The sequence below is a fragment of the Pipistrellus hanaki genome (assembly GCF_964339955.1).
Source record: "Pipistrellus hanaki genome assembly, chromosome: 12".
Lineage (NCBI taxonomy): Eukaryota > Metazoa > Chordata > Mammalia > Chiroptera > Vespertilionidae > Pipistrellus > Pipistrellus hanaki.
The window spans coordinates 17,554,084-17,582,009 of NC_140514.1; the positions used below are offsets into that span (position 1 = coordinate 17,554,084).

A 27,926-nucleotide genomic window follows, 5' to 3' on the forward strand; every position below is an offset into this window, starting at 1 on the left:
CTCCAGGAAGTTTAGTGATGAAGGGGTTTATATAAAAATATGTTAAGATGCCGAAACCGGTTTGGCTCAGTGGATAGAGTGTCGGCCTGTAGACTGAAAGGTCCCAGGTTCCATTCCGGTCAAGGGCACGAACGTTGGTTGCGGGCACATACCAAGCAGGGGGTGTGCAAGAGGCAGCTGATCGATGATTCTCATCGGTGTTTCTAACTCTCTATCCCTCTCTTCCTCTCTGTAGAAAATCAATAAAATGTATTTAAAAAGAAAAAATATGTTAAGATGTTCAAGAGGGCCAGCAAACTAGTCTGGGTGGCTATCTGAGCAGAAACACCATCCAACCATATGACCCATTGCAGCCTCTGCTAGGCACTCACACCATAGCGTGCACCATGGATGGTGAGCCCTACATGCTGCTCTGTCCCTGCTGACACAAAGGCCAGATGCTTCAGCCGTCACCCTTCCAGAGAGTAGGTCCCATTATAGTGCTCACTTAGAGGTGATCTGTAATACATGGTCTGGTAACAGGTACCCCTTCCACTTTCACCCATTGGGCCTTTATTCTGACTTTGAGAGAAAGAGCACCATCTATTGGTCGCTGGGTCATAGAACACCCAGCATCTTGTAGGGAGGCATCTCACCCTCAAGGAATTCTCTCTGTGCTGGCACCATAAATGGAGTGCTTAATGGGCTGTTCCACCAAGCCACAGGACCCTCTGTTCTAGGCAAGCTGATCTATTGTCTCGCATCACTGTGAGAAGCATTGTTGCGTGGAAAGAAATGGTAGTGAATAAGGCAATTTGGTTAAGTCCAGGAAAGGTGTTGCTGAGCCGAGAATCCAATTCAAGAAAGAGTCGTTTTTCCAGTGAAGACAAACCATTGATCTCTCCCCAGGGAAGAGCCTCCACTACAATTTCCCTCCTGGATGTGGTGTTATAACAAGTCTCAGAGTTAGTTATTGCTGCTGAAAATTAACCAGGCTTGGTAAGACGAAGTCCTTATTGGGCCAAAGCATTCTCTCTGTCCCTGAAACCATGGCCACTTTGTTCATGAGGCCACTGAGTGAGGGTGGCTGGGGAAAGGGACAGACACAGGCGGGCAATCTTCTTCCTGCACACTTAGACCTCCCCGACAGTAAATGTCCTTGGGCCTGAGATGTCCATCCACAGTCCTCTTCCTCAGACATCCTTTATGTTGCTGACCATCCTTGCAGACAGGTAGCTAGTGTCCATGCCATGGGGAGCATCTGCCTCTCAGACCTCCTTTCCTTCAGCAAAGTGTACCATGTGGAGTTATTTCTGGGAAGGTTTCATTTCTCCACTGTCCCTCAGCTCGTGGGGCCAAAATTCCCCAGCAATTAAATTCCAGCAAAACTTGCAGAGCTAACTATAAAGCATATTTGACTTTTTACCTCCTTGGCAAACTGCTCATTGGGAATTCCCCGTGCGACAATGGTCGAGAGGGAGGGTAGCACTGAGGCAGGCAGAAGGCACATGGCAGGAATACCATGTTGACTGCTCCAACGTATCACCAGGACCCTAGGGCCGTGGTCGGCAAACTCATTAGTCAACAGAGCCAAATATCAACAGTACGACTGAAATTTCTTTTGAGAGCCGAAAACCAACTTCTGCGCATGGGCCATGAAGTTTCAATCGCACTGTACATGCACACCCGCACGTAGTCTTTTGTGGAAGAGCCACACTCAAGTGGCCAAAGAGCCGTATGTGGCTTCAGAGCCACAGTTTGCCAACCACTGCTGGGCACCTGGAGCTCAGTGCTGACATATTCCATTTCCACCTAAAGAAGGCGTGCTTTGGCTTGGTAGATCAAATCACTCCCAGTTCAAGATGGGTAGTTTAGTGACCTGTGGTCCAGCCCTCAGAAGCCAGCCCCAGGAGCAGGCCAAGGATTAGTATTTCCAAAAAGAGAATAATTACTTGCATAAGAGCGCTTGGCTTTGCTCCAAAAGCTGAGGCTGCAGCTGTACTTCCTCTATTAGGACTCGCTGCAGGCTCCACACAGCATTCACGGTCAGCCACAGACATTCTGAGACCTCCCGGGCCATTAAGGGCAAAAATGCAGAGCTGCTTACAATGGGCCTGGACCAGCTGAGCCCTCTCTGGCCCAGGCCTCGATGACAAGTAACTGAGTCAGAGCAGCAAACCCAAAGGTGACATAGGTTGATTTTCAAATGCCAGAGTTCCATCAAGCATCTGCAATAGCACTAAGAGCAGCAGGTCCTACGAAGATATGGTATTGCTTTTGTGTGGCTATTTTGGGTTGTGAGCAAAGCCTTAAGGAGGATGACCTTGACCCTCCAATCACGGACACCCTTCCTCTATGGGTCGGAAGCCTCTGTGGGGATTCTGCAATTGCCGAGGGGAGCTGATCCCACTTAGAATCAGGGACTGGGGAAATGACCACGTAATTTCTCACTGAGAAAATGGAAGCAGTCAGAAGAGAACTTGCAGTCTACCTTCACATCTGCCCACCTTCCAGCATCTGCTCCCACTTGTGGTCTGTTCTACAATGCATGTTTCTGTAATGTTAACTCATATATTATGGCTCCGTCAGGGGATGCTGTTGCTGTAATGTGGAAATTGGGTGGGTTCATCAGTGACTTTTCCTCCCAGCACAATGAATGTTTTGTGCCACCAGGTAAGAGCAGCTGAATGTGAAGGACACCAGGGGAATCATTCAAACGAACAAGCTATTGCATAGGTGCTTTCCACGGTGCCTATTCACCGCATCTTCCTCTTCTTGGGTCAGGGTGACCACAGGTTCGGTCTGGGAGTGTTTATAGTACAACTCAGCAGCTTCTACCCTTCCATCAGATTCTATCTGTGAGATCCTCCCTCCCTCCCTCCAACTGGTGGGCGGAGTTATGACATTACTGGCATCTGCCACAGAGACATCCCCAAGATATTGAACCACCAATCAGCGCGTGCCAAGGTGCTCTGGAGTCCATTCCTTCCTGTTCCATTCTGGATCCAACCCTTTCCTGTTCCTCCCCTCTAAAGGCTCCCCGGACCCTCCACGTGCTGTGGTCTCCATCTCCATCTGTGAAGGCAGCCCGGCTGGGTCCATCCCCCTCCTCACTCCTTCAATCTGATTTCTCTACCTCCCACTCATTACTGGGGAATAAACTTTAATATGTCTTGGTGGTCAGTTTCCTGCGCCTCAAACCTTACACTATCAGGTTGTCTTTGCCCCTTTCTTGGGAGTGAAATTATTTACTGATGTATTTATTATAACTATATCTGTTTTTAAATAATTATGGTAATTGGAGTTTTTGTTAATACGAAGGTTGCAAAGTTAGGTAGATTTAGAACAGTCAGCTCCAACCTGATTTTTTCCATAAATTGTTATTTTTAGTGCATGAACTTGAGAATAAAAAATTTTCAGGAGCACATTTATCATGTTGTTGCAGAAATGCCTGTATACTGCTTTCCCACTCGTAACCATGGAGAAATTATTCATGCTCTTATCGAAAGCTTATTCCTTCTTGTGCAGATTGTGTTCTTCTTATTCAAGGACCCTTCTCCAGCATTTATTCTTTTTTCCTACCTCATCAGTTTTTCATCTTTCCTGGAACAGTCTTGTCAACATTAAAAAAAAAAAATCATTGTCTTGATTTCACACACTACCAACATACTACCTCCATTTTCTCCCTTTTTAGCAAAACTATGTGAAAGAGTTGTCCATAGTCCCTCCAGCTCTTTTCCTGTTTGTTAAGCCTAATCAGGTCTGGTTTTGTTTCTTCTCCACTCCGCCAAAACTCCCATTGTCAGGAATGACTTTCCCACTGTTTAAGCCAATGGTCAATTTCCTGTCCTTATGTGACTTGGATAGCTATTAGTATTTAATAGTTCATTACTGTCTCTACCATATCCCTTGTTCATTTGCCTTCCAGGCAACCATTCTTGTTTTCCTCCTGCCTCCATCCTTCCTCCTCTGCTCCCAACCTCGTAGTGTTGGAGACTCCCCTTTCTTTCTCTCCCACACACACTCCTGCGGTGATCCCATTCAGCTTCATGGCACCTACGTGCTGAAAATCGCCAAATTTGTATCTCCAGAGCAGACTTTTTCTTAAATTGCATCTTCATATATTCAATTGCCTACTCAACATCTCCACTTGGTGTAATACACATCTCAAAACAGCAAGTCTAAAACTGTACTTCTGACACTTCCCACCTAACTGTCCTTCTTGTGGCCTTTCCCCTCTCATTTGGTGGAAACTCCATTGTTCCAGATGTTTGCCCAAAATTTTGTAGTTGTTTCTACCTCTTCTCCATCTATCACACCACATACACATCAGATCTTGTTGGTTCTAGCTTGAAAATACATTCTGAACCCAGCCACCTCTCACACCTTTATTGCTACCACCGTGGGGCAAGCTACTGTTTTCCCTTCTTGGATTATTGCAAAAACCTCTCAACTGGCCTCTCTACTTCTACTCTTGCAATCGATTCACAATACAGCAGTCATAGTGATCCTATAAAATGTATGTTAGATTGCTACCTGTTCAAAACTCTCAAGTGGCTTTGAGTCAAAGTAAAAATAACAGCCTTCAAGGCCTTATAGAATCTAAACTGCCACTCACGTGGTCTTTAAGCTCTCATTCTCCAGCTCACTCACTCTACTGCAGCCACATTATCCTCTCTCCTGTTTCTTCTTCTCAAGTAGTGAATACAAGGACTGCATTCAATTTAAGTAAGAATGAGGTAACAGTTTATTCATTAGTTTAGAAAAAAACCGCAAACTATTTTCTATCATGTTGGAGGATATTGGCTTAATTTAGATTGTTATTATTCCCACAGATGTTTCACATAAGACATATATAACATATAAAATGTATTGCACATAACATTTTCATTCCAGTAGAGAAAAAAATCATAGGTTTGAAAATCAAGTTTGATATAAAAAGAATTAACATAAAAATACAAAGTTTAAGAGTATTTTAGTTCAATTATGTACTCACTGTTCTTTGTCAGAAACATTCAGCCCTTTAGAGCCTAAAGCAGAAATTTATTAAAATCCTGCGTCCAGCAGCCACGCCCCCTGGACCTATCGACTGGTTACTCTGTGACACTATCAGGACCCTAGAGGCAACCGCTCTCTGCAGGGCTGACATGTAAGGCCTTGAACGTGGCTCACAGTATCTAGCCTGCTACAGTCCAGAAGAAGATGACTTCTTATATTTGTATATAAATGCATCTGTTTTCCCAAGGCTAACTTTGTAGCATTCCACCGGCACCAAGGAGCCAAATGGTGGCATTTTAGGTAAGCATTCCTGGTGACTGGCTTCAAATGAAGATGACACTGTCTCTGATATGCCAGTGTCTCCTTCGAGAATCAAGCATTTTTCAACTCCAGGTTCATCGGAGTGGCTGCCTTTGGAATTCAAAGGGAAGCTGCTCCCTTCACAGTCTGTGAGGCGCCTACGGTGATCTTCACTGAGCAACAGTACAACGGTCCCGCCAACATGGAGCACTCTGTGACAAAAAATGATACTGGTATAAGCATTTCCTCCTTTTCAGATAATAAACAATACCACTTTATTGAAAATATTTGGTGTTTTTAAATTAAAATTTAATTTTATCTATTTAAGAATGGGGAGTTTGATAATTAGGCAGAATCTTCCATAATGCATATTCATTATAGTAATTATGGAATAGCTAGTACAAATCTGCTTTAATTATCTATTTTTACTCTTCTTAAAAGGCAAGCCTCAAAGTAATTTATAATAATATTCTAATAAATGACTGTACAAAAGGAAAGGCAAATGAAAAAATACTAAGGATTCAGCATATATTAAAGGCAATCGGCTGATGGCAGAAGAAAACCACCAGGAAAGAAGACATGAACAAAGGATTGGCAAAAGGGAAGTCCTTGAAATATCAGCTTGTTGAGGAGAATTCATTTGCTCAATCCTCTGGCCAAAGTCTGTATAGTACTTATGTGGAAAAAGTCATGAATGACATGCAGTCCTCTGAGTTGCTAAAGAGATTACTGAACAGTAGGGGAGAGGCCAGCAAAGAGTGGGTCTCAAACCTACACCTCGAGTTAAAGGATAAGTAGGTGAGCCAGGCCAAGTGACAACTAGGGGCTGGCGTGAGGGAGGTGTTAGAGGCAGAGAAAGCATCAGGGACAGGGAGGACTAAAGAGGAGGAGGCACTGACAGTAGCTTGGCTTGACGGTGAATAAGAGGGTGATGGGAGGAGGAGGGAAGAAAAGAATTCTGTTGGGATATCAGTGTGGATTCTAATCGGCAGCGGGATAGACAGCCTGGAGGTAATGAGAAAGACCAGGCTGGAGGAGGAGATTTTAGAGTTCTCCACAGTAAATGGTAGATAAAGCCATCATGGTGGATGAGATCATCTGAAGTGGCAATGCACGGTGAGAAGAGAAAAAGGGGCAAGGAAAAAGACTTAATAAGGAAGGATAGAGGGGGAGCCCATGAAACACAACCCTAGGGAAAATCTAGACAAAAGCAATGTCTTGGAAGCCAAAGGAGTTCAAGAAGGGAATGGTCTCAACAGTGTCAGATGCTACAGGACTAACGAATGACTACGGTTATAAGAAGTCACCAGTGAACCTGGAGAGATCAATCTGACGTGAGGGCAGGAGCAGGTGCTGGTCTGCTGGGACCAGGAGTGAACCGGAAGGTGAAGAGCAGAGATGCCAAGCACATCTTATCAAGCAACTTGGCTGTGTAGGTAAGGAACCAGCGTGACAGCTAAAGAACTGAGAGCTAAGGAGGATCTCCACACGCCCAGCAGAGATGTCAGGACAATCAGCAAATCCAGATAAGTCCGTCTCTAAACGACGCCACATCTACATCACTCCCATCCTCAAATCCAGCTGCACTATTGCAACAATCTCCTTTCCGTTCTCGTTGCTCCTTCCACTCTCCCTTCCCAGTTTCCACATAGAAAACAAAAGTAAATCCCTGCTAACCCTCTCTCCCACTATATTGCAAATAAATTCTGAACTCCTACACGATCTGACCCTCACCTATCTTTGCCACTCCATTGCCCGCTTGCTTCCCTTTGCTCACTACGGTCTGAGCAATTGAGCTTCCTTTCAGTTGCTCAAACTCAAGAAGCTTTTTCTCATCCTAGAACATTTGACCTTGTTGGTCAGTCTGCACTTAACACTCATTCCCTTGTGTGCTTTCTCTTTATTGAGGTCCCAGAGTTCAACTACCACGCCCTTGGAGAGCCCTCCCTCACTATCTACCTAAAGGAGCCTCTGCTTTTCTCAGTCATAAACTTCTGATTTAAAACCTTAGAAAATTAAGCTACCCAAACTCTAGGAAATTACTAAAATGCAATCAAATCTTAACTGAAGAGCTATGATATATTTTGGTGAAATGCCCAATATCTCAAAATTATTTAAATAAATTCAACTCCTTACCTTTCCATTTCTTGTAGAATGCGTTTGATGTCTTTCCCTAACTTAAACTTTTTCCCGAATGGGATGTCAGAAATAATAATATCGACACTTTCTGAAGGCAATGGCAATTCTGAAATACAGAAATCAGATAATCCTATTAAGTAAGTTCAAGTATTTACAACCTGAAGATGAGAAAATTAAAATATGCAGGATTACTTTTGCATATTAAATAAAATTTAGGTTAGCTGATATTATGTCTAAGAAATTACAAATTTCTAAAAGGATCTCAGAATCACTGAAGGTAAATGGTACAGCAATTATGTTCTGTTCTTTGGTTTTTCAGGTATGATATACGTTAAGTAGAATTTTAAATTAACCAGAAAATTCAATTCTCTAAACATAGTACATGACTAAAAACTGCCAGACAGTTCCAAGAAGAAATCTATTAAATTGTCTAGAAAAACCTTTTACAAAATTATATTCTAACTTTCATAGTTATATATAAAATTTTGCATGTGTAGATTTTTCTTATTTTTAAGGGAGATGAGCCATAGCTTTCATTGAATTTTATTTTATTTTGGAGAATAAGATTCTTTAATTCAGTTGCTTCATCAAAAGAATTTAGATGATAATTTATATATATAAAAGGCTAAGTGTCCGTCCGACTGACCAGCCAGTACATATGACGTGCACTGGCAATTTAAAAATAAATGTTGACTCATTTTAAAATACTTTGTATTTTAATTTTATAATACTACATATATATATTTATTTATTTATTTTTAATTGATTTCTTATAGGGAGGAAGGGAGAGAGATAGTTAGAAACATCACATTGATGAATCACCTGCCTCCTGCACACTCCCTACTGGGTACATGCCCTTCCTTGCCAGATTGAACCTGAGACCTTTGAGTCTGCAGACTGATTGTCTATCTACTGAGTCAAACTGGTTAGGGCTTGACATGTAATTTTTTGCAGTAATATAATTACTGAGTGAGTCTTTCTTCTAATTAATTTCCTTTCAATGTGCACAAATCTGTGCACTGGGTCACTAGTATAAGATAAATAGGGCACAAAACACTTTTTTCCAAAAGTAATACATTATCTTTATATTGCAGATGAAAATTTCTCCATGTTTTATAAACATTTAAAGCTATGTGATGATAAATGTTTGAATTTAACATAAAAAAGGACAAAATAATTTTAAATGTTTTAATAAGAAATCCTAGGCATATAGGTTTAAAGCATACAGTTTATTCTGGTTTATTTAAAACATCTTGTAGTATGGCCACAGAGAATTTGCCTGACTGACAAAGGGCTTAGTAAATATAGACCTAATAAAATATGCTAGTTTTAGCATCTATGAAGAATATATTTTACCAAGTTATTTCATCAGGAATAGTTAAACACTATGTATTATGAGTACATTGATTATAGCCATATTTACAATATTTTATTTTTAGCTTTCACTGAACTTTTAAAGGGGATCCAGAATGTTAAGAACATCTACTTAAGCCCTAAGCCTAAATAATTGATATTCAACAAGTTGAAGATTATCACTAAATAAAATTAAAGTGTTTGATTATGAAATCTAAATTTCTTGCTCATCTTTACATTTTTGTCTCAGAAATGAGATTATCATATGGCAATACATCCAATCGTAACTTCCATATTTTCTGAGGATTCTTTTCATTTTCTACTTATTTTACTTCCCACCCATTTTTATGTACATGAGAAAATCTGGAATTGAGAATGAGCAGAATTTCCACAAAGACTGAAGCCTGCATTTCCCTGGCTGGAGCTGAATCACTAGAGACCTCTTTCTGGAGCAGAGCAGAGCTGATGAGAGCAGCATGGCCAGGCTGCAGGCAGCCTCACAGCCATGCAGTTTCCACTGGGGCGGTAGCACTACCCAGCTGCTCCACAGCAGTGCTGCTTTACAGTGGAGTTGTTTGCACTAAACTACTTTTCCTCCACACCCCAAATTGTGGACTCCTGTTGGCATCTGAATTGGCACAAATGGCCTTCAGATGACATTCCATGACACCTAACTTGGGGCTCTGAAGTGCCAACCAATTTCCTGACACCATCCTGAAACCAATTCCTCTGGCGCCTCAACAACCCCTGTGCTCAAGCTGTCTTCCTCACGGCACCTGATGCTGCTTTCAAGGTGAGACAGCCTTCGAATGGGAAAGCCCAGGGTGAAGGCCAAATTATCTAATGCTGGCCTGTTCTAGCTGTAATGTGACTCAAGGCCAGCATGGCAGTAGGTCTTGCTGGGATGGAGTTTCCCAATGCTCCAGCGTGATTCCTGCACAGATGTTCAGGCCAACAGAAGCATCCCGGCCCCATAAGTTGGAGAAGCCATCACTCCCTGTCATAACTATACCTGGTGCCACAATTAACTCACACTCAGAGTTTCTATAAGGGAAGACTGCCATTAATTCTGCCCTCACATTCTGGAGTCTCATCCTGCCATTGGACTCGACCCAAGACTGAAGGCTTCTCAACAGCTGTCATTCCAATAGCTCTCTCCTGTCTTTGCATCTACAAATAGGAGGGCCTGCAGGAGGCTGAAAAGGGGGTTTATCCAGAGGAATAAAGATACTTACATATGTTCATTTCCCCAAGTGTTTAATAAGCATTTTTAATATCTTACCTATAACAGAGACTTGAAGTAACTCAATTTTACCCACGAGGCCTGCAGCTTTCACGTTGTCACACGCACCTTGTAACTGTGAGTCGCTGACATCAGCGCCCACATAGTACACATCCTGTGGGAAAGAAATTCTGATTTCAAGCATAAATAAAACTATCAGGTATTTCCTGTAGTTAAGAAAACTTACTGCCATTTTCTCAAATAGTGAAAGTGAAATCAATAGATTTGTTCATTCAGGTTGAAACAACTTTATAGTATTTCTTTAAAATGATACTCAATAGCAAAAATTTTAAAATCTATTAATATTTTACAGTTACAAATGCCTAAGGAATTTAGAAATTAGCATAATGTCATGACTAATTATTAAGATTATTCATATCTTACTAAATTTATCATACTATTTTTTAAAAAATAACAGCAACTTAATTAACCCTTCATAAGCCATTTCACAATAGTAAATAATGACTCATATAATTAAAATAATAATTAGTGCCAAAACTGGTTTGGCTCAGTGGATAGTGTCAGTCTGCGGACTCAAGGGTCCCAGGTTTGATTCCAGTCAAAAGCATGTACATTGGTTGTGGGCACATCCCTAGTAGTAGGTGTGCAGGAGGCAGCTGATCGATGTTTCTCTCTCATCTATGTTTCTAGCTCTCTAGCCCTCTCCCTTCCTCTCTGTAAAAAAATCAATAAAACATATTTAAAAAAATAAAATAATAATTAGAATTAATAATTTTAATAAATAATTAGAATTTACCGGCCATTCTTTAGCTGCTTCCAAAAGTATTGTTCCGAGTCCACACATTGGATCTAAAACAAATGCACCAGTCTATAGACAGAAATATTGATTTGGTGTTATTAAATCTAATAGGCATCATAAAAGAAACCAACATTTGAGGAATCAATATTTTAAGAGTAAAGATTCCTTTTTACACTTTAGGAATTTCAGGTAGTTCAAGCCCTAAGGCAAGTTTATGCTTGGCATGTTTAAAGATTAGAAAGGAGACCAGAATGGCCAAAGCACACTGAATGAGAGGGGAAAAATGGCGATCATAGCAAAGAGGATGGCATGAGATTCCATCAAGATGGGCTGGTTTCTGCTGCCTGTAGTAACACCATATAACCTCATGTTACATGACCATAGTAAGGCAGCGGAGGCTTCGGCTCCTTTTTCTGGGAGCCAAATTGACAACGTGGCTGCCATTTGGAGTACTGCTATCGCTGTGGCAGAAGGAAAAACAGTATGACAAATTATGGGTTAGGCCTTAAAGGTGCCATCTACAAGTGACATGTCCACCAACATTTAACTGACTAAAGCATGTCAGTCACATGACACACCCAATTTTAAGGGCCCAGGAAAGTGCTGTCCTATCAGCACCTGGGAAGAGAACAGGAAATCTGGAGGAAAAAACTAATCACTCCCACCCGGGTGGTCACAGGTCAGACCTGGTGGACACTGTAAGGATTCTGATTCTATTCTGAAGGATGGGGAGCTATTGGAGAGCTCTGAGCAGAGAAGTAACATAACATTACATTTCAGAGGGATCATTCTAGATGATCTGTTGAGAATAGAATAGAAGGGTAAGAGTGTTAACAGGCAGGCTTGTTAGGGGATCTAGGAGATGACAGCAGCTTAAATTAAGAGCAGTTGCCCTGGCTGGTGTTGCATGGTGGTTAGAGTGGTGGCCTGTGCACCAAAAAGGATATGGGTTTGATCCCCAGTCAAGGGCATGTACCTGGATTGCAGGTTCAATTCCCAACTTCAGTTGGGGTGTGTTCAGGAGGCCACCAATCAATGTGTCTCTTTCACATAGATGTTTCTCTCTCTCTCTCTCTCTTCCCCCCCTGCTTCCGCCCTCCCTTCCACTCTCTAAATATCAATGGAAAAATATCCATGGGTGAGGATTAACAACAATAACAACAAAATAGAGTGGTATTGGTGGAAGTGGGAGAGTGGTTGGTTGGATTCTGGATATATTTTAAAGGTGGAGCCAACAGGTTAGATCAGATGTGGAGTATGATAACAATCTGAAATGAGTAAAGCTTTGACCTGTGCAACTGGAAGAGGAGAGGTGCCTGCTACTGAGGAGAGAAGAACTGGGGAGGAGAAGCTTCAAAGGAGACAAGAGCACAGTTCTGGGCATGCTAGCTTTGAGATACTCCTAGCCCAACTAGAGAGACCAAATGAGTCGCTGGACACGTGAGTCTGGAGTTCAGGGGAGAGGTTCAGGCTTCAGATATACATTTGGGAACATCAGCGTTAGTTTACAGATGGCACTTAAAGCACCAGAACTGGATGAGTCATCCAAGAGGAGAGAAGTTAAAAAAGAAAGTCTATGGTTGGGTCCTGGCGATCTCTAAGTATACGAGTGGTAGAGGTTTGGAAGATGAAGATGCAGCAATGCAATGCTGAGAGCTGCACATGCTCATGTAGGAGGAGCAACCAGAGTGATCTTCCTGAAACAAACTGGAAAGAACCACTCCAAGGAGGAGGGAGCTGAAGGCGTCAGAGTGCTGGTAGGGTAAGTGTGAGATGAGCGGTCGCAGGGGAGTGCTGTTGAAAGCCTGATGGAAGTGGGCACAAGAGAGAATGGGAAGAAAGGAGGGAGAGACAGCAAGTATGGACAACTAGATTTATGAGTTTTTCCGTAAACGGAAATAGAACAGGGTGGTAGCTGAAGGAGCATGTGGCTTCAGGAGAATTTTTTCAAGTTGCAAGATATTATATAACAAATGTTCCCACTGATGTAGAATGACCCAGTAGAGAGAAAGTCCTAATATAGGGAAGAGGGACCAAAATCCAGTCCACAAGTAATGGAGTGAGACAAGGGCAATGGATGTGGGCACTGATACTCGTTCGCTGGTAGATTTGGCGAGGAGAACATGTTGAAGTTCACTTCTAATTCTAGTATTTAAGTCATATAAGAATCAGCAGAGTTAAAAGCATGAGCAAGGAAACGACTGTAATGGTAAATTATAAAATCCAAGCTGTGAGGGGAAAAGAGGTCAGGTGGTAAGTAATGGGCAGGGGTGGGTCAAATGCCTGGAGGTCCAAGAGGCTAAAGAATATGTAGGGTGCTGGAGGATGTGAACAGGAAAGAAAGGGTTAAGAGCAGGACTCATGAAATTGAGGTTTTGGGGAGGCATTCCCCTCTGGGTATAAGAAGGTCTAGGGTCATTAGAGGTAGGAAGCCAAGACCTTGTCAGGTCAGATTCCAAAGTGGATAGTGGGATCCTAGAGAATTACTAGTCTAACAGGAATAAGGTCTCCCACTCTGACAGAAATGACAGGAAGAGACCCAGTGTAACTGCAATAACCTGATGCATGTGCCTCCGAGGCACTGAGAGGTTTCAGGCAAAAGGAGCGAGCAAGCAGAACACCTACCCCACCTCCAGGCCCCGTGGTCCCTCAATATGTCTACAGAGGAAGCAGAATGCTCAGTGGATGGTCAGGTTTCAGTCAAAGCCAGAGGGTACCTGATGGAAAGAAACAAAATGTCCTGAGAGAGAAAGAAAGAGAGAAAAAATTTCAGAAGCAGAAAACAGAGTAGTTTAAGGGTAAAGTTACTAAATGCAAAGTAAGTGAGGTAATAATAATTAAGTAATGAGAAAAAGTGCCTGAGCTACAGAAATAATATATTTTTAAATAATCATTAGCTACTCCAAATAAGTATTATAACTATAATTATTACTATAATAGCTAATATTTATACACTTTCTCATGTTAGGTGCTGTTTAAATCACTTGATAAATGCTAATTCATTTGATTCTCACATGACTTCATGAAATTTTTCTTTTCATTTTGCAAATGAGAAGCTGAGGAGCAAAAATGTTGTGTCTTGCCCAAGGTTTCCCTGACAGTAAGTGGTGGAACCGAGTTAGAACCCAGGCAGTCAGGCTCACCGAGTTATGGGCTGAATAGAAAAGGCATTTATAGAAGTATATCCTGGTACTATTCCTGAACTTTATAGGACCAAAGAGGAAAGTCTTATGAACTTCTGAGCAGAAAGAACAAGATAACTATAAAGGAAAAGAAAACCATATTGGCACGAAGAACTCAGCTGTAACACGGGAAGCTAAAAGACAATGGACAGTGCCTATCGACATCCGAGAGAAAAGGACTCCAACTCAAGCCAAGATGGGTATAGCCACCAGGATGAAAGGGAGAGATCTGAGATACATAGAAATTCAGATAGTAAATTATTAAAATACCACATGAGAGAAAAATACCTAAGCCAAGACCTTAACCAAGCAATAAACAAACCCGAGCAGAGACCTCAAATGGGGAAAGACAAAGTGAAGACCCATGGTGAGGAGTGGTACACCTTACAATATATCTTTATGTGTTTCCTACAAACAATTCTATCTTAATAATGAAGGATAGGCTGTGTAACATAAGGGCTAAATAAGAACTTTTGAAACAGAAGAGATCTACAAGGGAAATCTGACAAATGATAAATAATTCAGTTCAATCTAGTAGTTGGGGGTTGGGAGTGAAAGAAGATGAAATCTTTCAAAGGTCTCACTGCAGGGAGGAGTAAAGGTGGGGCCAGGAGGAGAGAAAACAGTTCTCTAGAGTACGATCTCATCTTACAATAGGAACAAGGGGAAGACTGTAATGTCTTGGTGATAGAAACTGCCTTGGCAGAGGAAGTAGAGATCTTGCTTTAAAATAATAGCAGAGTGCTATGTGTTTAACTAAGAGAGCTGGGAAAGAGGGCCATTCATGGACTAGACAAAAAAGTAAAATCTCCAACCTTAGGGAGAACAATGAAATGATTACAAGTAAATTGATCAAACTAGCAAAAATAAAAAGAGTAAACTGTAACTAGTTATAACCAGAGTAAAATAGGAGAAATACGATCAGGTGTGTCTGTCACTATACTGAGTTCTCTCATCGACAACCAGAGACCATCAGAGTGGGATACAAACAGAGCTGTGTGTTTTTGAAAACTCACTGAAAGCAAAGTTGAAAATAAGGGAGGGTCAAAGACATATTAGGCAAATGCAAAGATAAAGAAAGGAGTGAAAATATGAATAACACATGATAAAATTTAGGTTTTAACTTAGTATTTGAGTTAAAGAAAACTTACATAACAATAAACAGGTATAACTCATGATGAAGCAATAGCAACTGTGTACACCAAAGTACTGAATAAGGCAAACATTAATAAAAATGTAGAAACTTAAAAAAAAAATATCAATGAGATTTCAAATACCTTCCAAAAGTAGGCAGATAGTAAAATAGTAAGCAAAGACAGTGAGGACATTGACTACAAAATAAATTTTTTTCTATGTCTATGGAACATTGATAAAAATTGATCAAGATTTGGTCACAGGAGAAAAACTTCTAAATTTTAAGTAGTAGAGGTTTGTCAGCCCACGTCATTGTAACACAAAAATATTAGGAAGAATAAAATGTGGCTATCTTTTAACCCAGCTTTTTCATAGGCAAAATACTCTCAGAAGTTCAACAATATTTAAAAACATATCACTGCAGAACTTCGTAAACATAATGGCAATCACAAACAAAACTAGCAAAAAAAAAAAAAAAAAAAAAAAAAGAAAAAAAGAACAACAACAACAACAAAAGCAAGCAATCAAGATGTCCGTAAATAAAAGACCGTGTAAGTTAATTACGGAAAGAACCTCACTAATGTATTAACAAGAATGAGGACATTTTCCTTACCTTAATTTCAGCGACAGAGGCCATTGCCCATGCTACGGTAGACCTCAGTCCTGCTGTCCTGAGGTAAGCTCTGCTGGCTAAAGAAACCCTACAAAGGAAAAGGAACCGGATGCTAGATCCAATACTACTGTAAGTCAAACAAAAACCTGATATAAATAAAAATGACTTACCTGTCCATGTCTGTGAATCACCTCACCATGTCCATGCCACGCGCACTACTAAAGTGTTAATATTCTCTGAGTTGGGAGTATTTAACCCTCTTACAGAAATAATACCTTCTCTAGTTGGCACCTTGTTTAACTAGCTAGTATGGTACTTTAGAAAGGTAAAGTTTTTAAATAACAGCAACTTAAACCCTATGGCATTTATTTTATAAAAATGTTATGACACGTGAGGGGGATTTTTCTAAAATGTTTTAGTAGTTCCCTGTTTCCCATATGGAAGGGACCTTTTGTGTGCTGATGAGGAATCATCAAGAAGCACGTGCTGTTTTGTGACAGGGATGTAGGATAGGCAGGACTGGGTGGATACTAACACTTGAAATAGTTCTCTGTAGAAAGTTCCTTTAGTAAGTTTGTGTTTTGTTCATTAGCATCTCTCTCAAAAGATGAAATGAAGCATGACACTGCACTGTCTGCACGAAGCAGACATCTCCCAAGTGAGTTCCCTGGTCTCATTATCTACCACTTCATACTTCACCCTCCACCTCATCGATGCTATCGGTGTTTCCAGATTTGATAAAAAAAATTTTTCAAAATATTATTCCTATGGTGTCTAATGCAATGAATAAATTCCTTAGAAGTTTGAATGCACTTTTCTATTTCATTTATATAATGTGTTGGTAAGATATGACTATTTGATTTCGAGGATTAGTGCTTGGTTGTTTTAGGCTTGTTCCAAAACCACTAAGAGACTCTTCTCTGAACATTATACAAAGTCACAGTGTTCTCCAAACCTCATGTCTTTTGTCATTTTATTTCTGATCTGTCTTTGACTTTAAGTTACCCTGTTTTGTAAGCATTTATGGTAAGCCTCTTAAAATGTTACAATGAGATGAGGTATCTCTTTCAAATAAAACAGTGTAATTGTATATTCACTGTTACAATAAAGAAGTTCTGCAGGTAAATACATTGGAGTTTGTTTTTTTAAAGGTTTATCGGAAAATAATTCACATTTCAGACAGCATTATAGCCATAGATTTGGAATATAAACTTTGCAGGTAAAATGACTAGGAAATATTTTGATCAATGAATCTTGATACTACCGTCTTGCTACAAAACATATTAAAACCAGAATTGAGAGATTGTTTTTCACTCTTAGATACCAAAATAGATTTGGTATGGAAAACTGTCTTTGTTCATATACAGGGTATCCTCAAAAAATGTATATATGCTTTAATAGCTGATAGCTCAATTTTGAAGTAAATGTATTTTTATAAACACTGCCTTTATAATTATTCAAAGTGTGCATATACATTTTTGAGGGATACCCTATATATAAGTGCCTTTCTAAGTAAGCAATAGGGATTTATGTAGAATCTCTGAAAGTTTTGACAATTATTGTATATATTTTTACCAAAAGAGGTTTTATTTTATGGGGGCCAACCCCATTAACATGTGACCAAAGTAAATGTTTTTATTTTTCGTAAACCTGGAAAAATTATCTGCTGTTCCTTCAACAAAAGGGTCCAAAATTATTTAGGGGGAGAAATTATTCAGAAATAAATTCCTTGAAAATAAAAATACTTCTCCACTTTCATCGAATCTGGCCAATGTGTTCAATCATAAAAGTAAATGTAGTTTTGATACTCCTCTCCACATATATGTGTTTCATCTTTATTCTCTTACATATTATCTCTATTACCAAGACGAAGATGCTCTTATCTACATTTATAACCCAGACTTGCCATCTGAATCCCAGATCTTAATTTTTAATGTGTGTTTGGACACTTTTTACCCAGAGTACTGCCAATTCAACATGTGTAAACTGAGCACATTCCTTCCCTGTATTTCATACCTTGATACATTTCTTCATTTTCTCGGGCCACTTACCTTCTGTATATTGCGTATCTTAATCTAAATCTCCAGCCTAGACTTGTCACTGGAACTCCTGAGCTATAACTTAAATATCTACTCATAGACATCTTTCACTGAATACACTACTTTCCCTACATTTTCTCTCTCAGTGACTGACATCAGTATCTACTAGTTGTCAAAATCAGGCATCTGGCAATTATTCTAAGCTCCTTCACTTTTTATGGAATTCATGGCCTCCTTTTTGTGATACAGTTCAGCTCTTCATCATTTATTGTCTGAACTATTGTAAGAGTTTAAACCTCCTTTTTTCTTTTCATTTCCCCTTCATTAAAAAATGTATTATCCTTAGTAATATCTCAAAAATCACAAATCTGATCACATCACTCTGCTGCTTCATATTCTTACTGCTTTTAGAATAAAATCCAAGTTGCTCAGCATGGCTTACAAGACACTTCATGGCTTGTTTCTAATTGCTCAGTCTCATTTTCTCCCACCCTCCTCATGCATTCCCCGTCCCATCTGTACTCAAACCACTGGTTATCCCCACATAACGCAAGCTTTCTCTCCCTCCAAGCCTTTGCAAGTCTTTGCTTAGAAGGTCCAGTTGGGGAAGTCCTCCTTAGCGTTCTCCAATTAAGAGACTCATTAAATCATTCTCTTCTATGTTCGTTTGCTTCCCATCCTCCATCAGAGTTAGGTCCTCTTTTCTAACTCTAGCCAAGCATTTTTCACCAACCTTTGTTCTTCCACTGAATTGAATTCCTTGAACTTAATAACCATCTTCCTCATCTCTGAATGTTGATAATTAGCACAGTGCTTAGCATATAATAAGTATTCACTAGACATTTCAACTGAAATTAACTGAATAAATTAATCTTACTCTAATGTCTCTCCCTTTTTTCCCTAGTTACTGATCTGTTTCAGAAATAAGTTGAAATGTATTCAACACTTACTGTAGCCTAGAAATAGTACCAAGCATTTTCATGCAGGTTATCTCATTTAATCCCAACCACAAAGCAAATGAAGTAGGTACTATCATCTTCCTGCTTTTATAAGAGAAATATGATAATCTGCCCAAACTTGCAGTTAATCTGTTGAGAAGTCCATAGCTCTTATTAACTATGCTACACATGTACAGTGTGGCACAGCTATATATAGTTAATGTTCAAAGTGAATTTTAAGAATTGTGCTGTATTTTAAATTAAAATTCCAAGATGCAGAGACTAAAAATTTTAGCTTAAACAAGGGCCTGTGAAAATCATTTAATAATAGAAATAATTAGATATACTTTTCAGTTTGAATGATGTAATCAGTGGGTTATTGTGATAAATTCTTTCACAGCTCTACAGGTCAGATCAAATCATATCCACTAAGCTCCATGGAAACACTTTACTGGCTAAAGTAAAGAACTTACAAGCTTTGCTTTAGCCCGCTCTGTTGTATCAATGTCTCATACTATAAATGAAAAGTATAAAGTTCTTAATTTTAAAAACTCCCCTAAGGGATAAATCTGAAGTTCAGAATATAAATACCTGAAAACAGGAATTCCCATGAGAGAGTAAATGTCATTTAGATGTATAAATATCTGAAAGAACAAATACATAAGTTAGAATGGAACAGAAAATGCATTACCAAAATTATTGATAATTTGAAATTTTCTATTTTGAACCTATATAAGCTATATTTTAAATAAAAAAAATCCCAAGGGTTTATTTGTGATATATGAAAGAATGTTTCACACTATTTTTCTCAAGCAGAGATGAAATAAATTTTAAGTACATTTCATAGAAAAATTTTAAGGTTAATTATGTATACAAGTTATATGGAGATTCATGTTATGAAGATCTCAAGATCCACTTTCTCCCTAAAGATTCTCTGAATTACCATAACGGAATCATGTTTTTCAGCATTTGGAGTTAGAGATTTCCTAAGTCCATCCTAATTCTAACCTCAAATAAGAGTTGAGACCACACAGGACTACCACAGGCTACCTACCGTTAGTGTGACAGAAAACTTTCTTCAGGTCAAATATACTGTAGACAAGGGTGACCTTTTCTCTCTCTACTCTCTGGAGGTGAATTTCTTCCTCTCTTTCTTCATCAAGCCATAAAGTTCTTAAATGTCTCAAGTTATAATTAGTAGCCAAATAAACTTTAAAAGTTAGAATCTTACTTTTGTAATCTGATGAAGTTTATGGAATATTCTAATTCTGCTGTTTGACCTCAAGAGCATTTAAACCACAACACTTTCACTCCCAGATTACTTTTATATATATGCAGTTTAATCAGGATTATTCCAATATTGATAAATTTTCATCAAGAAAAGAAAAAAATCTGAAATGAATTCCCTTTAGTCAATTTAATTCCTTGATCATCACAGATAAAGTTTCCAATTTTTTATATTATTCAACTTTAGCAAAATGATTTATTGGGATTAATTCTATTTAAAATTTATAGTAAAGATATGATATACTGTTATTTTTATATATCAAATGTTATTAAAGAATAGCTTCTCTATGGTTTTTTTTTTCCTATTAATTTCACAGAGTAAAATTTGTTAAGATTTGATTCTTCTGTCAATTTTGGTCATACATTTTACTGTGTTATTTTTTGTGTTGCCAATTTTGTTTTGTGTTGATTATTTTTATCAATAATAGCTAACATTAATTGCATTAAGTGGATGATAGGGATTCAATTAACTATATTTATTCATAAGCTAAACTATGGAAAAGTGTAATTTTGAGACAGAAAGATTATCAAAAGGAAGCTGAAAAGGAGGAAACCAGAGAGCAGAAAGGGAGATGAAGGAAGGATAGACCCCTTATGTCAGAATATTATTGGGGACGAAGTATTTTACATGACAGGTATAAAAGATATACACCAGGCATTACTTTTTAAAAGTGAAAAAATATCAAAAAGTAAAACAACACAAAGCATTCTGTTTTGGCTAGCAATTACTTCATTTACAGCTGTAGGACAATGAATTTACAAATGAATGGTGAAAATAACAATTGTCAAAAAAACAGTGAAGATTATTTTTTATAACTTGTATTTATTTTCTCACGTGTTTTATTTTGTTCCAATTAATAGTGTAACCTCATCAAGTTTTAAAAATAGAGAAACAGAAAAACATAATCCTACAACCCGAACAAAGCCATAATTAGCATAATTATCTGTATTGTTCTATACAAGAAAAAAATCAGACTGCTAGATCCATGCAGACATGCTTTTTGAAACGCTAAAGCAAATTGAAAAGTACAATAGATTAGTTTTGACATTGTCTTTAAAGAATTAGGTTATAAGCATATAAAATAAAATAAACATTCATTACCTCTAAGTTCGGATTCCTCAAATCTGCTTTCCATCCAAACTGTTTCATAAGAGCAATTCCAATTATTCTTCCTACTTCCTAGAAAAGCAGCAAGTTACAGAAAAGATAAAAAATATTATAAATGGAAAATTTAAGTATCCTATATAATAAAAGCGTAGTGTGCCAATTGTCCCCTCCACTGGGAGTTCGACCAGGAGGCGAGGCCAGCCGGGGGATGGGAGGGAGGCCCTGGCTGAAAGCCAGCAACCACTAGGGACCCTACCCATGCACGAATTTCATGCACTGGGCCTCTAGTTAGATATAAGATTTTCCCAGCAGTTAGTAGGAAAGTCAAGGCAGACTACCCACTGGTAATTTAGAATTACAATGTTAAATTATAATATTAAAATATTACACCCTCTTTCATCCTCCCACCCCAACACATTCTATGGCATTAATATCTACTTATGTGCAATCTCTATTCTTGTGATTTTAGAGACATGAAATAACCATATCATGACCTGATAAAGCCATTCTGGGTTTTAGGAAATGGTTGCAAACTGAAAGATTAATTTATCTACTGCAAAACCTCTATGTTTAAAATGGCCAGATCAATAACATTAGACTCAGACTTTAGGGTTTGATTTTAAGGTTGGACAAAGAACCCAGACCTTTGGGTATGTGCCTCTTACATCACTGAACTCTGTAAGGGTCACTAATACGGGTTTTTTAAAGAAACTGTTTGTAGTGTTTACCCTCTCATAGAGTTGAAACCTTGGGTGTATTTATGTGTGGGTTCTAGTGATAATCACACCTAGAGGGCCCTGTACAGAATAATCACTCAATAAACAGAACTGAACTGAAGAGAAACCCAAAAAGCTTAAGATCATGATATCAGGACTTCCAAATGCAAAAGCTATCTGTGAGTTAAAGAAAACTTAGTAAGGGAGGTCAGTACACGGCATATGATTCCTATTAAGACGCTGAGATAAAGTTAAAATGAAAAATGCATTTTTAAAGAGATTTAATTATTATATTAGGCCACGTTATCTGCCTGAGCCGAGTTATTTATTCTGTGAAAGGTTTTGGTCTCATTTTAAATCGAAGGAGTAGTTAATTCACCTAGAAAATAGAAACCCACTGTGGAGGTAAGCGTACCTGGGCAGAAAGGGTCTTGGCAATGGCTCCACTGCAGCGACAGGAAACTCTGAAGGTCAAGTCCTTCTGGTTAAGAATATCTCCTGCATTTGTGACGTCATTCTGAAGTTCTTCTTGACATTCCTCTCTTTCGGTGAGAGAATCTCCTTGCTCCAGTGTTTCCTCTTCTGTTGGCTTTTCCAGCTGGCATTCCCTATTCTCTTGTGTCTCTTGCATTTGTTCTGCTTTTAATTTCTTAGCAATAATGATGTCATTTTCTCCCCTTTTTCTTTTTAGTGGGTTAGCATCTCCTTGAGAAAGTTTTGTCTTTTTTGCATCAAGTTCAAGAAGATTTTTCCAAATCGAAATGGCATTCAACCAACTTTCAGGATCATCACTTATAAATCTTTGCATTTCATAAAATATTTTTCCTAAAAAAAAAAAAAAAAATTCAGTTTATCCTATGCTTAAAGACAATCTATTATATTTATTCATCACTCCTAAATGCCATTATTTTTATTTTTATAAAATAAATTTTTTTAACTACTACAGGAAGAATGACTTCACTTTCATGTGGAATTTATATAATTTAAGAATATTGTGCCAAATAGGTTCATTCTTATATTCTATACCAAACATCAAAACCATTTTAAAATTCCTATAGAATTACCTATATCATTCATACAGAAGGATCATTTGTCCTATATTAATATATGTATCTCTTTAATATAAGCATGACCTAGAATGCATATCAATCTTTGAAATAATGCTAATCTTGCCTATAAAATTAAGTTGAAAAAAAACAGAATTACAAAACACAGAGCTCATAAACAGAGCAATTACATTTTGAGACTATTTCAGACCATACAGTATTAGCACACATCACAAAAGGAGTGTCCATAAAGGAACACTTCAGGTACACAATCCATTCATAACTTACTCAAAATAATGTAATCTTTTCTTGATGAACAAGGGTCTTTAAGATGACTCAAGAACCATTACTGTATTTCTCTAATAATGAGAATGTGTGGACTATTGGAATGAAATTATATTGATCCCACAATATAACATCTTAGTATTTGCTTTAAATTATTTTTTTCTGCCATGTATTGATTTCTTGCCATTTGTATCTTTCTTGATACAATTTATTATAGATTATACACTTACATGATTTCTTATGCATAATCAGCAATCAAAATGAAGTTTAAGGCAATGTGTAATACAGCAGTGTCTGGCCCTTATTTGTTGCTTTTATCAAGATCCTTAAGCATATTTATAAAAACAGAAAATCTCTTAAGCCCCCTTTAATTCTAATGCTTTATAAATGGTTAACAGTTTATTCAAACATCTAAGATCCCTAAAACAGGATATTTTACTACACAGTAGTTTTTTAATTACATCACTCATTAGTTAAAATTTACAAGATGGTAGTTTGAACAATTTATTAAGACAATGCATTTTGGATTCTTACATGTCCTAAATCTAAATAAATGCAACTGACTATACATAACTATAGAGAAGGTGTCTGATCAGAATTCGCAAAGATGAAACGTGACTTAGGACACTAAAATCTTAGTAAGACAGGCAGCAGATTGTAAAAAGAAGAGACACAATTAGGTGGTAATAAAATGAGGTGATAATATTCAGAAAATAAAGAAAAATACATAACTAACAATGCCCAATATAGGAATGAATCTTAAAAAAGTCAAATGGCTACTTATTAATTATCAAGCAGAAAATTCTGGAGTACATGCTTGTATATTGTATGGGTATACACCATACCTTTACTTACAGAAGAAACATTAAATGGCAACTGCTTTTTAATCAGCAAAAATAATCTTTCTGCGGATTTTAATGTTTTCAGCATATTCAAGTCAGAACATGTGGTGAAAAAAACTTTTCCTGAAATATATTCAACCTAGAGATATAAAAAATAGATACTGATTTAGTCTAGTGTAGAGGAAGAACCATTTCTCTCCCCCACCCTCAATAAATTGAAACAGAACATCTAGATTAACAACAGAAATGACCATTTCTGAAGTATCTAGTATTTGTTAGACACTGGTTTAGGCATTCTGAATACATTATTTTTCCTTAGCCTTACAACAATTCTCTAAGATAGACTTTATTACCCCCATTTTACAGAATAGAAAACTGAGGTTAAAAATTTTATACAAAGTCACGTAGTCAGTGACCAAGACAATAATCTTATTATGTTATGCTACCATTTGCAAACTGTGCATGTGTATATGCATGTACACACACTACTAGGAAAACAGAACACAAAATACTCAGTAATTCTATTGCCAAATCTCACACAGTATTTGAAAGTGGGCAAAGAAAAGGTATAATGGCTAGGACAAATTAGGCGTCTAGCCCAAGGTTAACATGTCAATGGGTATTTATTTTAAATACCTACTGTGTGGTCTATCAGCAGCAAATAACCTAAAGATGGATAACAACGCTCCAGACATACAAATTAAAATGTAAAATTTGTAAGACAGTAACGTGAATTAAACCCAGAAGAAAGTGAAAAAGCTTCAATATAATAAACTTAACAATAAGCTGTATGGTATGTAACACTGAATATAAAAGCCATCAGTAGTAAAAGTCTTGAAGAAAAATCTGACAAGATCTGGGCAGAGGGATTCTAAGGAAAGAACGAAGGGCACAATGCAGAGGTGGGATGACAACCTGGCTAAAGGAAACCCTAAGTTAGCATGGCAACATGTGCTGTTATGCTGATTGTCAGGTGGATGGATGGTGTAGCGTGGGCCAGCCTGATAGATGGTCATGAAATGGAGTTCCACAGATGGTAATGGTCAAACATTACAGACTTTTTGATGAAAACTGACAGCACCAAATTAGTTGGTAGGAAAAAAATTACTCTGGTGAAGAAGCATAAAGGACTGAGAGTAGATGTGATGCTGGAGGGAGAAGCAGATTAGTGAGGCAGAAATAATGGGACACTTGGCTGTGGGGACTGAAAAATGGATGGAAGCAAGAAATATACATCAAGCAGAAATAGGCTTTGGGTAGATAACGTGGTAAAAGTCAGGGAAGAAAAGAAAATGAAGAGCCCTGACTATGGGGAGTCTTATGAGGCATGGCAAATGGTGCTCGATCCCCATGGAACCCTAAACCTTTTTGGGTCAACCCAACTCCCTTAATTCAGGATGGATGTGGTCTGTCCTGAAATTCTCCTTTTAGCAGTGGTTAGGGGCTGACTACATGGTTATAACTAATCTCCTAGAACGGAAGCACCAGGGAATTTGGGGTGCCCATATGTTTAGGCAGCTCCCATTCAGCGGGAAGCCAAACTCCAAGTACTTGTTTAAAAAAAAATCATATATATATAATTTGTATATATATATAAAAAATTATATATATATATAAATTATATATATATATATTATTGATTTTTTTACAGAGAGGAAGAAAGAGGGAGAAACATTGATGAGAGAGGATCATCGATCAGCTGCTTCTTGCACACCTCCTACTGGGGATGTGCCCGCAACCAAGGTACATGCCCTTGACCAGAATCAAACCTGGGACCTTTCAGCCCACAGGTTGACGCTCTATCCACTGAGCCAAACCAGTTTCAGCCCAAGTACTTGTTTTTTTTTTTTTTTTTATCTGGCATGGTCTAGTTAAGCTTTTGGGATGGTAACGTCTGGGCTTAACATTCCAGCTTGAAGAAGAATCTCTGCTTGAGGAAGCCCTAAGTTGACACCAATGAAAACTCAAATACTTCTGGTTATAAGTTTAACAAGTTCTGGGAATCATATGAACAGCGTGGTTATTTGTTCAGATCCCATTTCCAGGCATAGCTACCCTTAAAACACAGAGTAACAAAATATGGCAATTCCCAAGACGCTTGGCATTTAATTCTTCTCAACACCAAAGGTCTTTCCCTATCATACGGTGAATGTTGTTGCTGTGATTAAAATACATCTCCACCCCTCAACCTCTTTTTGTCTGTAAAGATGGATGCCCAGCCAGCGTGGCTCAATGGTTGAGCATCAACCCGTGAACCAGATCAGTTTGGGGCTCATGCAGGCGTTGCAGTCTTGATCCCCACTAGGGGGCGTGCAGGAGGCAGCTGATGGCTGTTTGGCTTTCATCATTTGATATTTCTATCTCTCTACCCCTCTCCCTCTCTCTGAAATCAATAAACACACACACACACACACACACACACACACACATATATATATATATATATATATATATATATATATATATATATATATATATATATATAGAGAGAGAGAGAGAGAGAGAGAGAGAGAGAGAACAAGCAGAGAGGATCTTTGTTTTTTCCTGACATACCCAGATTGGGTTAAGCCTTGTATTTTTTCATACCAAGAACTCTAATATTTTTGAAAGAAATTAGTGCAGCATTATGTCATGGTCACAGAGTGGTCTATGACTGAAGCCAGGAGTCGGCCTCACTTGACATCTTGGGTTCAAATCCCCAGCTCTGTCATTTCCTGTTCCATGGCTTGAATAATGTATTGCACTTACCTATGCTTTATTTCCCTTTTCTGTTACATGTGAAGCCTACCTCCCAGGGCTGTTGTGAACATTAACCAAGTGAACACAGAGGAAGCACCTGAGAACAGGTGCCTGACATACATGAAATGCTTCCTGGCAGCAGCTGTTACTATATTGCTTTCCAGATTAGCTACCTCAGACACTATGGAAGGCTGTGGCTGTGATCAAACCCACAAATGGCAGGTAGTCTAGCAAGACGGATGACATTTCCATGACCCCCCCCACACACACACACACACAGAAACTGCTTTGGGGGGCTTCCAACAACAGAGGCGCTGCTGGAACCGTCCATTCCAGCTTTCCTTTCCCAACAACACATCCTGTGCACGCACATTACCCGTCAGGATAGGCGGGGCTCCGTTCCATCTCTTCCCTCTGCTTACAAGAAACCAGCTCAGCCTATTCTACATGAACCCAAACTGACGTTTGGAACCGTGTTCACTACAATGAACAACTTACACATACTGAACCTATTAACTTCCTCTGCAACTTGGGCTGGGGCCTCAGAGGACTGCATTTCTGCAGCAACTCTTTCCTGTGTGTGTGTGTAAGGTGCACTTTTTAATCACTGAATCCTCCCAATAACATATAAAGTAAGTACCACCCCCGGCAGGAAACGGAAAAGAATCGGGGGACTGACCCTACAGATGATGTGCAATAAAAGGGCGCAGAAAGGATTCTAACTCTGGCAGGTCTAATTCTAACTACAGACACTACCACACGTTTTCGGTTAAAGAATCCAGGTAGTAGCTTGTTTCAACCCCTTAAAAAAACAAAACAAAACATCAGCCGTGAGTGCTGTGCGGTGACAGACGTGTAGGGAAGCCGGCCGGGGTCCTTTCCGGCGGCGATGACGGACCGGCCGGCGCGGCTGAGAGCGCGGGTGTCCGGCCTGAGTCGGACGGCGGGGCGGGGGCCGCGGCGGGCCCCCCTCTGCCCTCCGGGGCGCAGCGGCCCACTCACCTGCGTGGCCTGCAGCCGCGCCCGCACCTCCCGCATCAGGAAGGGCTCCAGGCCGCGGCCCGCGGTGCAGAAGAAGCGGGCGCCCGCGGCCGGCCCCGACGGGGGCTCTGCGGGCCCCGCCGCCGCCGCCGCCGCCGCCGCCGCCGCCGCCGCCGCCGCCGCCGCCGCCGCCGCCGCCGCCGCC

The 27,926-nt window shown here is 39.2% G+C and overlaps 1 protein-coding gene across 3 annotated transcripts; it reads right to left on the minus strand.

The window, feature by feature from the left end:
- Positions 1 to 3,350: 3,350 nt before the first annotated feature.
- THUMPD2 (THUMP domain 2 tRNA and snRNA guanosine methyltransferase) lies at positions 3,351 to 27,915 on the minus strand. Of its 3 annotated transcripts, XM_084900540.1 has the most exons (10): positions 27,743 to 27,915; positions 24,005 to 24,140; positions 22,244 to 22,653; positions 21,107 to 21,184; positions 19,309 to 19,361; positions 15,741 to 15,828; positions 10,809 to 10,880; positions 10,052 to 10,166; positions 7,414 to 7,522; positions 3,352 to 5,489 (listed from the first exon to the last, which is right to left on the minus strand). In XM_084900540.1, the coding sequence occupies exons 1-10, from the start codon at positions 27,776 to 27,778 to the stop codon at positions 5,165 to 5,167; spliced, it is 1,422 nt and encodes a 473-aa protein (XP_084756666.1). In that variant the 5' UTR covers positions 27,779 to 27,915; the 3' UTR covers positions 3,352 to 5,164. The 3 variants fall into 3 exon arrangements, with proteins under 3 accessions (XP_084756664.1, XP_084756665.1, XP_084756666.1); XM_084900538.1 differs by lacking the exon at positions 24,005 to 24,140 and having other exon boundaries at positions 3,351 to 5,489; positions 27,743 to 27,867; XM_084900539.1 differs by lacking the exon at positions 27,743 to 27,915 and having other exon boundaries at positions 3,351 to 5,489; positions 24,015 to 24,128.
- Between the last annotated feature and the right edge of the window lie 11 nt (positions 27,916 to 27,926).

Excerpts from the sequence above, each read along its gene's own strand:
- THUMPD2 (XM_084900540.1), bottom strand. The coding sequence starts at position 27,778 with ATGCGGGAGGTGCGGGCGCGGCTGCAGGCCACGCAG. Across the intron at positions 22,654-24,004 it reads TGTTTCTTCTGTAAGTAAAG|GAAAAATATTTTATGAAATG; the intron begins GTATGGTGTATA and ends TTTTTTTTTTAG. Across the intron at positions 21,185-22,243 it reads CCAAGACCCTTTCTGCCCAG|GAAGTAGGAAGAATAATTGG; the intron begins GTACGCTTACCT and ends CTGCTTTTCTAG.